The 14,825-nt window shown below is 32.8% G+C and overlaps 2 protein-coding genes across 5 annotated transcripts in view; one reads left to right on the plus strand and one right to left on the minus strand.

Moving 5' to 3' along the window:
* LOC111051759 (ESF1 homolog) overlaps nt 1-12,293 on the minus strand; it is a 57,929-nt gene extending 45,636 nt beyond the window's left edge. Inside the window, exon 1 of the mRNA XM_039428311.1 lies at nt 12,141-12,293. The gene's annotated coding sequence lies outside the window, so the exon portion shown is untranslated. The remainder of the gene's footprint in view (nt 1-12,140) is intronic.
* Nucleotides 12,294-13,063: 770 nt separating this feature from the next.
* Nucleotides 13,064-14,825, plus strand: part of LOC111051587 (THUMP domain-containing protein 1) — a 51,337-nt gene continuing 49,575 nt past the window's right edge. The window contains exon 1 of one of the 4 annotated variants that reach the window (XM_022338122.2): nt 13,064-13,505. In XM_022338122.2, the coding sequence (XP_022193814.1) occupies nt 13,314-13,505 (192 nt within the window). In that variant the 5' untranslated portion in view covers nt 13,064-13,313. Of the gene's footprint in view, nt 13,506-13,897; nt 14,079-14,825 lie in introns of those variants that run through there. The other 3 variants (XM_039428308.1, XM_039428310.1, XM_039428309.1) reach the window with 3 other exon arrangements.

The following is a 14,825-nucleotide window of genomic DNA, read 5'->3' on the forward strand; positions in this document are numbered from 1 at the left end:
AGAAGATTTCCATCCGTACGATTGTTTCAGGTCTTCAACGTTTTCAGAATCAGGCAGCTATTCATTAAATCAGTATTGATGTACATGTTCAAGAATAAAATATATTTCAATTCAGAGTCCAATCATCATTACATGACAAGACATTCCCGCTTTCATCACTCGGGTCTTCAACGAAACACCCGTTCAGCCTGTGATAGGAATATATCATACCTATGCCACACTATTATGAATAACATTCCTCAAGAAATAAGTCAGCCGGGCGCATGTAGTTTCTCAAAATATAAATCAATAATTACAAATTGGATAAAAATGCTGAATGAAGATCAATGTGAACGGCTACTTCAATCTATTTATCAATAGGATATTGGTTACTTCTAATGTTTGGATATTCTCTTTGTCCCAATGAATATATCTTTTGGCTAGCGGTTCACCTTGTGATGACCAACGTGTCTGTAGTGTGTGCGTGTCTGTGGTGTGTGTGTATGTGGTGTGTGTGTTATGAAATTGAAAAAACTTATTTCTCTTAAGTTCAATCAGGAAAAAAATGTATACTTTAATCACACAGTACTGGACTCATTGACCCACGAACAGGCCAAAAAGGTCTATGTGGGCTCTTATATTTCATTAAATAGAGTGTATCCACTTGGGATAGGTGCAATAAGATAAGTTATACCACAGTAATATATGCTAAAACATTGTTGAACTGGATTAAACTAGGAATATTATTATCATAAATATAATATAGATATATATATGATAGGGAATAGGATAAGGTATTAATAGTATTATTTGTATTACATATCTCAAGTTGTGTATTTGCTCTGTTGAAATATTATTGTAAATTGTGTAAATTTTGCTGAAATAAATTCAATTCAATCAGCTGATGCCAAGCTTTTTATATCTGTATCTTACCGTTTCTGTAAAAATACAGATATAATCAGCTGATTAAAAGTGAATTGCTCATGTTCGCGGCGCGTATATCTGTAAGCACCTTAAGATTTCCCCTTTACTGGGGCCTGTTTTATATATGTTATAAGTCCTCTAATACAGGAACTTTTCCTTTACTACAGGTAAAAATTAGTTTGTGTTTCATAAACTATTTTCCCTGTGGAACAATTTACAAGTCATTTGCCTGCATTAGAAGTAAATAATACAGGACTTTATCATTGTTTTGTTTCATAAAAAGAAACTTCCTGTATTGCTGGACCTGTAAGTTGTTGAATATTTTATCATTGCTTACAGCCTTAAACCATCCTAAAACTTTTACAAGTGTAGGTAAAATATTGAAAAGTGACATTTTGTTGTAAAGGCAACGTGTTAAAATGGATGACGGTAGTAGTTCTAGTAGAGATGACTATAATTTTTTTATTCGTAGGCCAAGAATTTTCAAGGACAGAATTTCATACAATATGATGCAGGAAACTTATGACTATAATGAACGGTTTAGATTAAGCTTTCCTCAGTAAAGCGTTATTGAAAATATTCAGAAAATGTACGTCCATAATGTTCTATTTTTTTATTAAACAAATATAACATATTGGATTAATGTCGTTAATTTAATTATTGAAATTTGATAATTAACTTTTTTTGAAACATTTTAGGCCTACTACTTACATAACTGTTATAATAAGTTATGTAATTTAAGAAGTTATTATAATTTTTCAGCTATTTATCATTAACTAAGTTATTTTCCTGCATGAATACCCCCCTCGTCAGAGATTTGATAATGTGGGTTTTTCATCAAAACAATCTGAGTAGCACTTTGTTCAGGCTCGCTGGCACGTTCAATGTGATTCGTTAGGACAAAATAAAGGAACTGTAATACAGGTGAATATTACAGGTGATTTTACAAGTGTAGAATTATTTTTATGAAACATAATTTTACAGGATTGTAAATTTTAATTTATAAGTCATGTAATACAAGTCCTGTATTACAGGAGTTTTATGAAATAGGCCCCAGTTTTAAAAGATACGTTGTGTGAGATTTGTGTGTACTGTGTTAAGGAGTTCCTAGAATGTTTGACACTTAATAACGCATCTATAGAATATTATTGTTGTTGTCCTGTTTGTATTATTGTTGCTGTGTTAGAAAAAGTTACCATACTTATTAATTTATTGATGAATGTGACATATTGTAAATGTATTTGAACTTGTTATACAAATTTGGTTTTGTAATGACAATAAACGATTTTGATTAAATAAAGCAGACAAAATAATAGTTAACAAGCTGTATTTCATAGGAGAATATTCGATTTTTACATTTGAATTTACCGTAATGGATTCATTAAGAATGAATGTGTTGAACAATTACAATAATGTAATTCAAACTTTAGACATAAAATCAGAATACAAATAAAAATTAGAATACAAATCGGCTGATCATGTTGAAAATCATAGCATCAATTCCCATCGTCGTTCAATCAAGTCAGAAAGTTTTTCAAGTTTAAATTTTCGAAGATGCATTATATTTCGAGAAGATATGAAATTCTCGAGAAAAGCGTCTAAATCAAGAGAACCATTGAGAAAGTCGTCAGCCACTTTGTCCGACTCTTTTTCCACACTATCGGCCGCTGTCTTCAAACGAAAGAGTGCAGTTTCCATGGAAGTCGAGCCTAATTGACGAATCTTATCCTCAACTGATTCCATCAACTTTTCACCAACCAAATTCAATCTGACAATCAATTGCATATTTTCCACAACACGAGACTCTTTAGATAAATTAAATTGAGCAGATGACTTGATTTTGTTTAGCATCTCCTCCTTTTTGTTTTCAATCTTATCAAACTCCTCAATATCACCGAAAAGACTGTGTAATGAGATATCATCATTCAGAGCTTTTTCCAAAACTTCATTGCTAAGGTTTGAAAACACTTTGGCTGCTTTATCCAAGTAAGGACGGAGAAAGTTTTCCTCATGTTCATACATAATCACTGCAGTTCACCACTCTAATGTAAATAATGGGACTGAAAAAGAAGATAATAAATAAATAGATTATGTTCAGGATATCAGATATTTATTTAGAATAGGCACAAGTATTTTTTAATAAGATTCATCTTTCTAACTTATGCTACCGGTATCCTTTCTAACATCTCAGTAATTATTAATACATTTCAACATTATGTATTTGGATAGTTAAGCTTGGTTAGGGAGATTGCAATTTCTTCTACAATATTGTTTTTTTTTCTTAATATGAGTTTTGAGTCCAACAAAATGCAGCTAATTTTGACAACGGTTGGAGTCACATGAAGCACAGTTGGCTTAGGTTTGAATTTCAATTCTATTTATTCCACCAAATACAATAAAAAGTTGCAACAATTTAAAAAAAACAATAATAATTATTATTATAAATAGCTACATCAACTATCTTTATACGGCTGGAGGTAAAGACTACTGGTATAAGTGAAATACTTGTTCGCCAGTAGGAGTAGAAACTTATTAACTGTTTCCAAATCTCAAGTTATCATGTAAACTGGAATCTTTTTATGCAAACAACAGAAAGTATATTTAACATAAATACTATCAATATTGTGAATTAATCGTGACAATAATAGTTTCTAAATTTGAAAAAGAATTGATCGCATACAATATTAAGATGGAAGTAATAGTTGAGAAGTATCCAGTTTTTAATATTTATTGGAACAAACTTAATAGGTTCACCGATGAGCTCATTCGTGATACAGTTTACAATCTTTGAAACGATGTATACCAGCTGCTTACGAATGACCGTTGAATTAGAATAATTAAGTAACATATCTATGTAAATTGTATCGTGTTCTATGAGTTACATTGATTCTTGGAAATGAGCTTCTATATTTACTAAATAATAACATAGAGTTCACAGATTGGCATGACTCTCAGGTCTCTGAATGCAATTTTTGAAGGGAACAATATATAATATGGTTTTTATTACCACTTTCTGGAAAATGAATAGTTGTAACAGAAGAGTTTTGGATTAGAGGTAAACGTATAAGTGTGCGGTTAGCGAAATAGCAATTTTATAAAAAAAAACAAAAACAAAGAATGTCACTTAATGTGCCTATTCTAAATATATATCCAACTATCCAACACACGACTGCCTACATGGAGGGGGTAATGACGTAGACAGCGTCAGTTGAAGGGCTACTTGGGTAGAAGTGCTGAGACAAATCTTAGGGGTAGAGGGTGTTTCAAAAAGGATGTAAATGTTAGGCCTAATATTGACCATATATATTCATAAAATAGAATTATGGTACCCTTTGAAATTAATAAAATAATGGAACAAGAATACAAATTGTAACTTTTTTACATTTTTCTTTATGTTTTTTAAATGTATGAATTCAGGGTTACTTTCTTGTATTTATATTTTATTTATTTTAAATGGTACTATAAATATATTTAATAAATAGAAGAAAGTAGCCCTGACCATATATAATATAAAAAAGTGGATAAAGAAACAACAGAAGAGATAAAGATGAGAAGAGGATCCAACAGGGATGTGTCTTGTCACCATTGTTGTTCAACTGCTATTCTGAACAGATCTTTAGTGAGGCATTGGATGGTGAGGACAGGGATGGCATACCAATACAAGATCAAAGACTTAACAATATTATAAGGTATACAGATGACACCATAGTGCTTGCTGATATAGTCAGGTCTATGTTATAATTGCATTGTTTAATAGCAATGGTATTGCTATTCTTGTCTATCATTCAACAAAGCGGATAGCGCTATCACTTTCTCGCTTTGCTAAAAGACAGATCGTCTTTTAACAATGTAGAATAATTAATTAATTAACAAAATATTTTATCTTAATTATGACAATTCATTATGAAATTATTGAAAAAATAATTTCTTGCTTAATAAAATATAATTGATATTTTAAACGAGAATGAACAGTTAATATTACATCACTAAATCTGTATCAGCTATCTTTTATAGAAGGCATTGACAAAATAGAGGATCGTTGTTCTATCTTTCTCCACTGCCATTATAACGTGGACTTCATTATTCTATAGTGAGGAAGGTTTGCAGCGTCTAGTGAATAAAATATTAGCGGTAAGTATCAAATATGGTCTTGATATCAACAGTAGAAAGAAAAAATTCATGTTGATCTCTAAACACAGAAACAATAATGCCCAAATCACTATAGAAGCTAGAGCGCAATTTACTTGGGAACAACAATAAATGAAAAGTGGGATATGACACATGAGATTAAGTCAAGCATATCCAAAGCAACAGCTGCCTTCAATAAAATAAACAAAGTTCCTAAGAGCCATGATGTTGCTATTGCAACTGTATAGTGAACACAGTCATGGACATTGAACAAGAACACGATTAAAGCTTTTGAATTATGGTTGTACCGGAGAATGCTCAAAATATCATGGACAGAGCGTGTAACGAATGAAGAAGTTTTAAGACAGATAAAGAAATTGTGAACACCATTAAGATCCGTAAACTGCAATTCTAAAGACACATGAGTCCAGATACTCTCTGCTAAAGCTCATCATGCAAGGGTGAATACATGGAAGGAGAGGATCAGGAAGACGAAGGATACACAACGTTAATAATTTTAATACCTTCTGCTTCATCCATTACCCAAACTTGTGGGATCAATGGCGTCAAACAACTCAAAATACCTAGTTCAACACATACTGTAATCGTTCAGATGACAGCAATCCAGTGACCGCTTTCAGTAAAAATTCAAATTATCACCAATTAATAATTTATTTTCACTGTAATATGCCTAGTCACACACCAGCTTCCGGACGGTTCACATCCGGCGGCCTCATTAAATTGCTTCACACCGTCAGGCAGCTTGTTAGAGAATTTCAGGGCAGAACTCCTATAATTGGCCTGTGATCGGTGGAGGCATCTCCTGGGGACATCTTCCAACAGCTCACTGCCACAGTATAGGCTACATACAGTATGAAAACTTGGCTAGTACCCTGGCGCAAAAATCCGCCATCTTGTTGGGAAGCGCCGCATTGTAATAGTATTGATGGAGGATTCGGATCACTTTAATGATCCGGATCAATTGATCTCGTTACGAGCCAATCAGAAGACCAGGTTTGGAGCTTCCTAAGGTCACATGACGTGTCTAGTAATAAATAATGCTTTATTCAACCAATAAAAATAAATAAATTACATTACAATCACATTCAAGAACACAAACGCATTTCACAATCATTAAACATTCAATAATAAAATAATAAATAAACAGAACCCTATGTTTAGATAAAATAATGCAATATTTAAAAAATAAAATAAAATAGGATATAATAATAAATGATAATAACAATGAAAGGTAAGTGCCCTTGAAGAAATATTAATGGTTCATCCCTCTTCAAGCATAATGCTTCTGCTGAGGGATGAGTCGTTTAACATAATAATTTTATCTTGGACTACAGTTCAATAAACCAGAACACATTCAAACAAATCGGAATATCATTCAACTGAACAAAATACTAACTACAACAAAATAAACTAAAAAATCCTCCAACAAAACTAAAATAAACTGTATCAATTATTGTGTTATACTTTTACACTATTTGTTATGAATATTGTATGAGTATTTGCGCCATGTAAAGAGCATTGGTTGGATAGGCGTTTGATTGACAGTTTCCATTCTGTACCTATTCTGTCACTGCGCTTGGTGTAGTGGTTGTGGATTTTACTACGGGCGCTAGAGTATGCTGTTGTTAGAGAATGGACAAATAGGAAATAAATCTGTTGAACTTTTCCGAGTCAGACTTGCACTGCTGGTCTCTGTCATAAATATGTTGTGTATCGATTATACATTAAGAATCGACCTATCGATATAGTGCAGAAATGGATTATCGAAATGGACCAGAGAGAGGTTAGACAGAAATGGCGTCGGCTAGAAGAGTGTTGTCTCAATAATGTTGTCAAGTTTCAAGAAGAAATTAATAAATGTTATCGTGCTAAAATGAAGTTTTATTTATAATACAAACAGTTATTACATGGCGCTGCGGCAGTGTAAAGTTAAATAATATCAATATCACGTAAGTTACTACCATACACGACGGAGAATTTGAAACCGCCACATCCTTTGTCGTTCGAAGGAAGCTTGTCTAACAATTTTCTGAAATGGAAAAAGCAATATCTCATTTATTCTACGGCGGCAGGAGTAACTTCAAAATCAGAAGAAGTTCAGGTGGCTGTTCTACTGCATTGTTTGGGGCCTGAGGCACAGGAACGACTTGATACTTTGGGACTGACGGTCAAAGAAAATGGTGATTGGAAATTGATTCTACAGAAATTGGAGGACTACTGCCTTCCGAAATCAAACGAAAGTGTGGATCGCCACATATTTTTCAGTCGTACCGGTAATCAACATGATGGCGAAAGTTTTGATGAGTTTTTACTTGAACTCAAAAAACTAAGTTCAAGTTGTAATTTTGGATCACTCAAGGACAGTTTAATCAAAGATCGCGTTATCAGTGGCATCAACAATGTGAACTTAAAAGAGAGAATACTAAAGGAGGAGAATTTGAACTTGGAAAAAGCAGTAAAAATTTGTAAATTGTTTGAGTTGTCAGCTCAACAGCTGAATACTTTACAGAATTCTACAACAGTGGAGGGAGTTAATGTGGTGAAAAAGACTTTTCAACAACAACAACCAGCTCAAAATCGAACATATTCAAAATCAACGTATGGACAGGGTAACCAGCCTAACCATCCAAGTAAGGATCAGAGAAGAATAATAATAAACTGTACAAGATGTGGATTGGATCATACCGTGAGGAATTGTCCAGCTTATGGTAAAACTTGTTATAAATGCAATAAACTAAACCATTTTGGTAAGTGCTGCAAGGTAGGTTTTCAAAATAATACTGTAAGATTGGTAAATCATGAAGATGATAATGTTAAGAACACACAGATTAACGATAATGGTAATGTGAGGTTAGTAACAAATGAGAATGATAAATTTTTGGGTGTTGTATCAAATCATGGAATCAATCACAATAGATGGCATATTGATTTTTCTGTAAACGATTCTCAATTGAGTGCAAAATTGGATACTGGTGCTGACGTCAATGTCATGCCCTTGTGTGTATTCCAATTGCTAAATTTGCCAGTCAAATTAATTGCATCAACTTCTTCCTTGACTAATTTCAATGGTTCAGCTATACATGTTGTCGGTAAATGTAACCTAGATTGTCACATTCCAAACGTTGGTAAATGTAATATTGAATTTGAAGTTCCAAACTGTAATAAAAACACACCAATTGTACTAGGGCGGGTCACGATTGATAAATACAATCTACATAAGCAAGTAGGGTTAGTCCAAAACATCAGTAATGAAGAATGCAACGAAGTAGTTAGTAAGTACATTGACGTTTTTTCAAGTGAATACAATACCATTAATAATTTTGAATATAAGATACAGCTGAAACCGGGTGCTGTAGGTAAAATTGAAGGTCCAAGGAAAGTTCCATTTGTTTACATGGATCAATTAAAACAAGAATTAGATAAGTTGGAAAATGCTAATGTAATTAAAAAAGTACATGAACCAACAGAATTTGTGAGTTTTCTTGTCATAGTTGAAAAGCCTAATGGGTTAAGACTTTGTATTGATCCACAGCATTTAAATACTGATGATAGCTCTAAATACACAACATTTAATACACCATATGGAAGATATTGCTATTTGAAATTACCATATGGGTTGTGTTCTGCACCAGAAGTATTTAATAGATGTTTTGCTGAAATTTTTGGTCACATTGATAATGTAGGAAGGCCTATTTACGTTGATGATTTAGTTATATGGTCAGATAGGCCTACAATGGAACAACATATTGAAACTCTTGGCAGAGTGTTAGAAGTAGCAAGTAAGGCAAATGTTAGATTTAACTTGAGTAAATGTAAGTTCTGCATCAATGAAGTAATATATCTTGGTCATAAATTCACAGATAAGGGAATAGAACCTGATGAAGATAAACTAAAAGCTATTGTTGAAATGAAACCACCAACTAACGTAAAGCAGCTTCAAACATTTTTAGGTATGGTAACTTATGTGTCAAAATTTGTTCCAAATCTCAGTTCTTTCACTTCTGAGTTGCGGAAATTGCTGAAAAAAGATAGTCATTGGTGTTGGTTGCCAGAACATGATAGAAGTTTCAATGGTATCAAATCAGCTTTGTCTAAAAAGCCAGTTTTGCGGTATTATGATGTTAATAAGCCAATTGTTCTTTCAGTAGATAGTTCAAAGGATGGGGTAGCTGCTGTCCTAATGCAAGATAATTTGCCGTGTGCATATGCATCAAAAGCATTGAATGATGCTCAGAAAAATTATAGTCAGATTGAAAAAGAAACATATGCCATAGTTTTTGCCACTGAAAGGTTTCACCAGTATATTTATGGAAAATCAGATGTATCTGTTGAAAGTGACCATAAGCCAATTCAATATATTTTTAAAAAACCATTGTATAAGTGTCCTGCTAGATTACAAAGAATGATAATTCGTATTCAGCCATATAATTTAAGTGTCAATTACAAGCCAGGTAAGGAACTGTACATTGCTGATGCATTGAGTTGGAACTTTCTTGATGAAGTTGAAGAACAATCATTTGATAGTGAAATGAGTGTTCTATGACAGATAAAAAATGTCAGCTATTCCAACAGGAAACCCTGCTTGATGAAGAATTACAAACACTTACAGAATATGTAACTAATGGTTGGCCTTCCAAAGAAAACACCTCACATTGTTTAAAAGTTTATTACAGCTTAAAAGATAGTTTGTTTCTCCATGACGGTCTTCTGTTTAAAGACGATTGTGTTGTTATACCTAGATCATTGAGAAAGGATATGCTTGAAAGAATCCATTACAACCATTTGGGAATCAATAAATGTAAAGCTCGTGCCAGAGAATGTTTATATTGGCCAGGTATGTCTAAACAAATTGAAGATTTGATTTCTAACTGTGACACATGTCTGCAATTTCAAGTGAGCAATAGGAAAGAACCACTCATTCCTAAAGAAATACCCAGTGTTCCATTTCAAGTTGTGGGCACAGATTTGTTTTATTTTCAGAATAATTTTTTGCTGATAATTGACTACTTTAGTAAGTTTGTAGATTTTTTCAAATTAACAGATTTGTCAAGTGAAACTACTATCATAGGTTTAAAGTCATTTTTTGCTAGGTATGGCATTCCAAAAATACTATATTCTGATGGAGGTCCACAGTATTCTAGTAGGCAATTCAAAGACTTTCAATCGAAATGGGGCTTTGATCATGAATTGTCCAGTCCACACTACCCACAATCCAATGGAATGGTGGAACGACATATACAAACAGTTAAGAAAATGTTGCGTAAGAGTAGTGTTAATAATAAGGATCCATATTTGGCTCTCTTGGAGTATCGCAATACACCAATATCAGAAAGCTTACCTTCTCCAGCTGAAATTTTGTTTAAACGGAAGCTCAATGGGTTGCTGCCCTACTTTGCCCCCAATAAATTGCAAATGTCAGGTGAGGAAATAAAAAATAAGTTGCAGGATAGACAAGAAAAGCAAAAATTTTATTTTGACAAGAGTGCTAGGAAGGGTAGGAGTTATGGAGCATTGGAAAATGTTTTTATTCCAGATAAGCAAAATAAACTAGTACATGCCCAAGTTGTAGGTGAACACAAACACCCTCGCTCATATAATATCAAATTGAAAAATGGAAATTTAGTTAGGAGAAATACCCGCCACATTCATAGAGGTTCTGGCACTTATCCATTTGCTGTAAAGCATTCTGTGACTGGTTTCAATTTAGGAGAGTATTAACACTTGGCAGGGGAAAATGATGTAAGAAATGATAGACAAGATAGACTGGCTGGTAGGAAAAATGATTTGGCAATAAGGAACCAAGGTAATGATGTTCGTGAAAGGGGAAATGATATGGTAATAGGAAACAGGAATAATGGTGGAAGGACCATTTCTAGGTCAGGTAGAGAAATAAGAAGGCCAAGGTACTTTGATGATTATGTTGAATAGATGATAAGGACTAGTAATAGAAAAGAACTTGATTCAAGATTATGAATATTGTATTGATTATTGAATTAATTTTCATTGTTCATTCACTTGTGTTTATTATGGTTCAAGTTTTGATTTTGGTAAAAGTGTGATTACATGTAAAAGTAAAGTATTATGATTTGTTCTGTTTGAAAAAAAGGGGATGTCATAAATATGTTGTGTATCGTTTATACATTAAGAATCGACCTATCGATATAGTGCAGAGATGGATTATCGAAATGGACCAGAGAGAGGTTAGACAGAAATGGCGTCGGCTAGAAGAGTGTTGTCTCAATAATGTTGTCATGTTTCAAGAAGAAATTAATAAATGTTATCGTGCTAAAATGAAGTTTTATTTATAATACAAACAGTTATTACAGTCGCCAACGTCCAAAACGAATAGCGCACTACAAGAAGAAGAATTTAAGATCCTGGATCTGGTGCTAATATTTGGAATATTTATATTTGTCAATTTACTTTACTGGTCTTGGAGGGTTGGCTGGTGCTAAGATTACGATATGGTTGCCTGGGGGGGGGGGGTTGAATCATTGACATACATGATGGCGTGCGCATTTGATTAAGTTAATATTCTTATAAATAAAATAATTCAAAAGTTGATGATTTATTCAGTAGATTTTTTGATAAGTCGGCACAAGTACCCATGTTATTGGATGAACGTATAAATATAAATACTAACTAATATATTAGCCAAATTGCCTAAGAACAATGCCTGAAATGCAACATAACATAATATGACATGAACAAATGAGAATTACTACCCAATTATATGAATTATTTAAACAGAACACTGATGGACGTAGTAGTATATAGCTACAGTCTATAACATGTTTACGTACTACCCTATGCAATATAGAGAAAGAAGCTGTTCAACAAAAATATGTAGAGAAATAAATTAGAAAATTTTTGAAAGTTTACTCAGTTATATAAAAATAAACAGAAATCTAAACCAGAGACTTCTCGTTCAGTAGAAAATCATTGTCAGCGGTTTGATATTGTTGCAGAATCCATTATTGTAAGTACCTAATTATGTTGAGTCCGACGTCTATTCAAGTAACATAACAATGGAATATTAACCCTATAAAAAGAATGTTAAATATGTTTAACTCACAATAAATACTTACCAATAAAATTGTGTATCTATCTTCGTTGACGAATAAACAAACAGAGAATCAACAATATTTCACTTTTTGCCAAACAGCATCAGCATCACTGATCACTCCTCAACTCCTCAGCGTTGTATGGCGTCGTCTTCTCTTCTGTTGAAAAAAGATTATCATTGAACGATAGAGCATGGAGTTATCTTGTGCTTGTATATAACAATAATTATCATAAATCTTTTGTGATGTTTGACATCACTAAACATTATCTGAATAGATGAGAAATATGATTTTATTCTAAACTAATGAATAAAAAATTATATAGAACTTTCCAACAGACTGCTTCGAAACGCATTATTTCTAAATACATCCCTTCATAAGAAGTTGAAATTCCTCTAATTTATAATAGACGTAAATCAATTGATCGATACGTACGTCAAAAGTAAATGGCCTATAGTGAGGTTCACGTTATAATGATGAAGATAGGAGAATAGCGATGCCGATTCTCTGCATTAATTAATTATATTTCTACACTGACAAAAACATAATTGACATTGTTATGGACCTAGGAAAGGATAGTACCACCAGCTTTATCGAATGATAGACAAGGATAGCAAAGCCAAAGTTGATCAAATACTGTCATCATAACGTGGACCTCACTATATATTATCAGTTTATTCTTTTTGAATTATTCTTTTCTGTTGGATTACTTGTTGATTCAACCTCTTTTCGCTTGTTGATTTGTTTGCCTGATGTAATTTGAATAATGTGAGATCAGGTAAAATTGGATAACATTTAATTAAATCTTATTTTTATATATAAAATACAATTTTCGTACAACTAAATTTAACGTCTACTCTTTATTAAAGCAATTAAAATCTTAGATTATAAAAGATTTGGTTGTCCAGACAAAAGTGCTAAGAAATTTTCTATTACATTTTATAACAGTTATTCAGAAGGCATTGGAATTTTTGTAGGTTAGGTTGATAGTTTACAACAAAGACCTTAAAGAGATAATCTTTAAGGTCTTTGGTTTACAAAATTGTTATTCTGGCTGGCATGGTCATAAATGTTTCTGAGTTTGTTCCTGTTTTATTTAGTACTTGCCATCGTCAAACGTGCTAATCTATAGTAAGAAATCTTTTCGCCTTTGTTTGTACGGACTACGGAAGTGTTTCCTATAGCATTAGTAAAAAAATGAGTAATAGATATCGTGGTAAGAGGAAACATAATTTTTACTTGAACGACAGTAGAAAAAAATTAAAATTTTGTCTGGATATTGGGCTACAAGGATTCCTCTGTACTTGCAACAATAGAGAGAAGGATTGCGTAAGAGAGGCATACAATATCCTTAATGATTATGGCGATAAATTATTTGGAGAAGAAAATGTAAGTAAACATAATATTTGTCTATATAGCGTACAGTATACAGACTGTTTCAGAAGTAGTGTCAAACATTCTAAGGTATTGTTCCTGGATGATAGGAGACTACAAATAACGTATTTTAAGTGTCCAAAACTCAACGGTCAACCTTATAGCTGCCATTTTGTTTTTTTTCACTTAGTAATTTTGGCTAAAGTGCACGTCCAGTGCCAACAAATTTTTGGTTGGGATCGATTTAGTATGTTATTTCACAAATCACAAAAAATTAAACGGCGGTCACTATTAAAATGAACTAAGTTCAAAGTAGCACAACTTTACATGCATTTAACCCAGGGGGTGGAAGCCGGCCAATCACTCTTGCCGAGAGCTTGAAGCCAGTTTGACGCCATCTTGCAATAGGAAAAATAGACGCTAGATTCAAATTTTCTTATTATAGCACTGCAGTAGTAGTTTGTAGTTGTTCGGGGAAGACTATACCAAATACAATGCAGCCTAATTGATATTATGGCATTGTCGGTGGATATAAATGGAGCTTTATATATATTACACAAAATATTCCAGAAGTGGATTTTAAAAAAGGTATGTTAGGTGACCCCACACGAAAGTTTAGATCTGGAGTTCACTTCACCTGCCTAAATTCCTGCATGCATTTGTATAATTCCATTACCTACTTACTTTTGTATTTCACTTATATGTGAGACCATGAACCAAACCAACAGTAAGATATCAGTAACAGTGGAAACCACCAGTAATTTCAACCTCCCAGTAGGCTACAATGACCTCCATATAATACACAAAATTGGAACAGCTATTCTATTTTTGTCAGGTATCTATGTATATATAGATTATTTGGCTGCACATTTAATAGTAATAATAATATTAATAAAATGTTTGGTCGCATCAAAGACACAATTTTGCGACTGAAGTCCACTTTACTTGCCCAGTTTATTGTCTTAAAATTTCTAGTTGTTCAGAATTGAACAAAATTCATATGACTATTATCAGAATAAAATAGCAATTCGATAACAACAATAAATTTTAAGCGGGTGAACTACATCAAAGTCAAGTGTAGACATGGTTAGTGGCTTGCCAAATTTTTGGTAAATTCTTCAATCACCCCCAAAATTGACAAATTATTCAAATTGATGAATATAAAAAATTGTTTCTTCATACAAAATAAATGTTCAAGAATAACTAGCCTACTATTTCAAAGAAAAATCATTGACTTTTTCATAGTAAACAAGTAAGTATTCCTTTATAGGTTAGTTGTAATAAACATGATAAAACTAATAATAACCTGTGAAATGTAACATCAGGTGGCTTTTT

Source organism: Nilaparvata lugens, chromosome 5, assembly GCF_014356525.2.
Source record: "Nilaparvata lugens isolate BPH chromosome 5, ASM1435652v1, whole genome shotgun sequence".
In the NCBI taxonomy this organism is placed as follows: domain Eukaryota; kingdom Metazoa; phylum Arthropoda; class Insecta; order Hemiptera; family Delphacidae; genus Nilaparvata; species Nilaparvata lugens.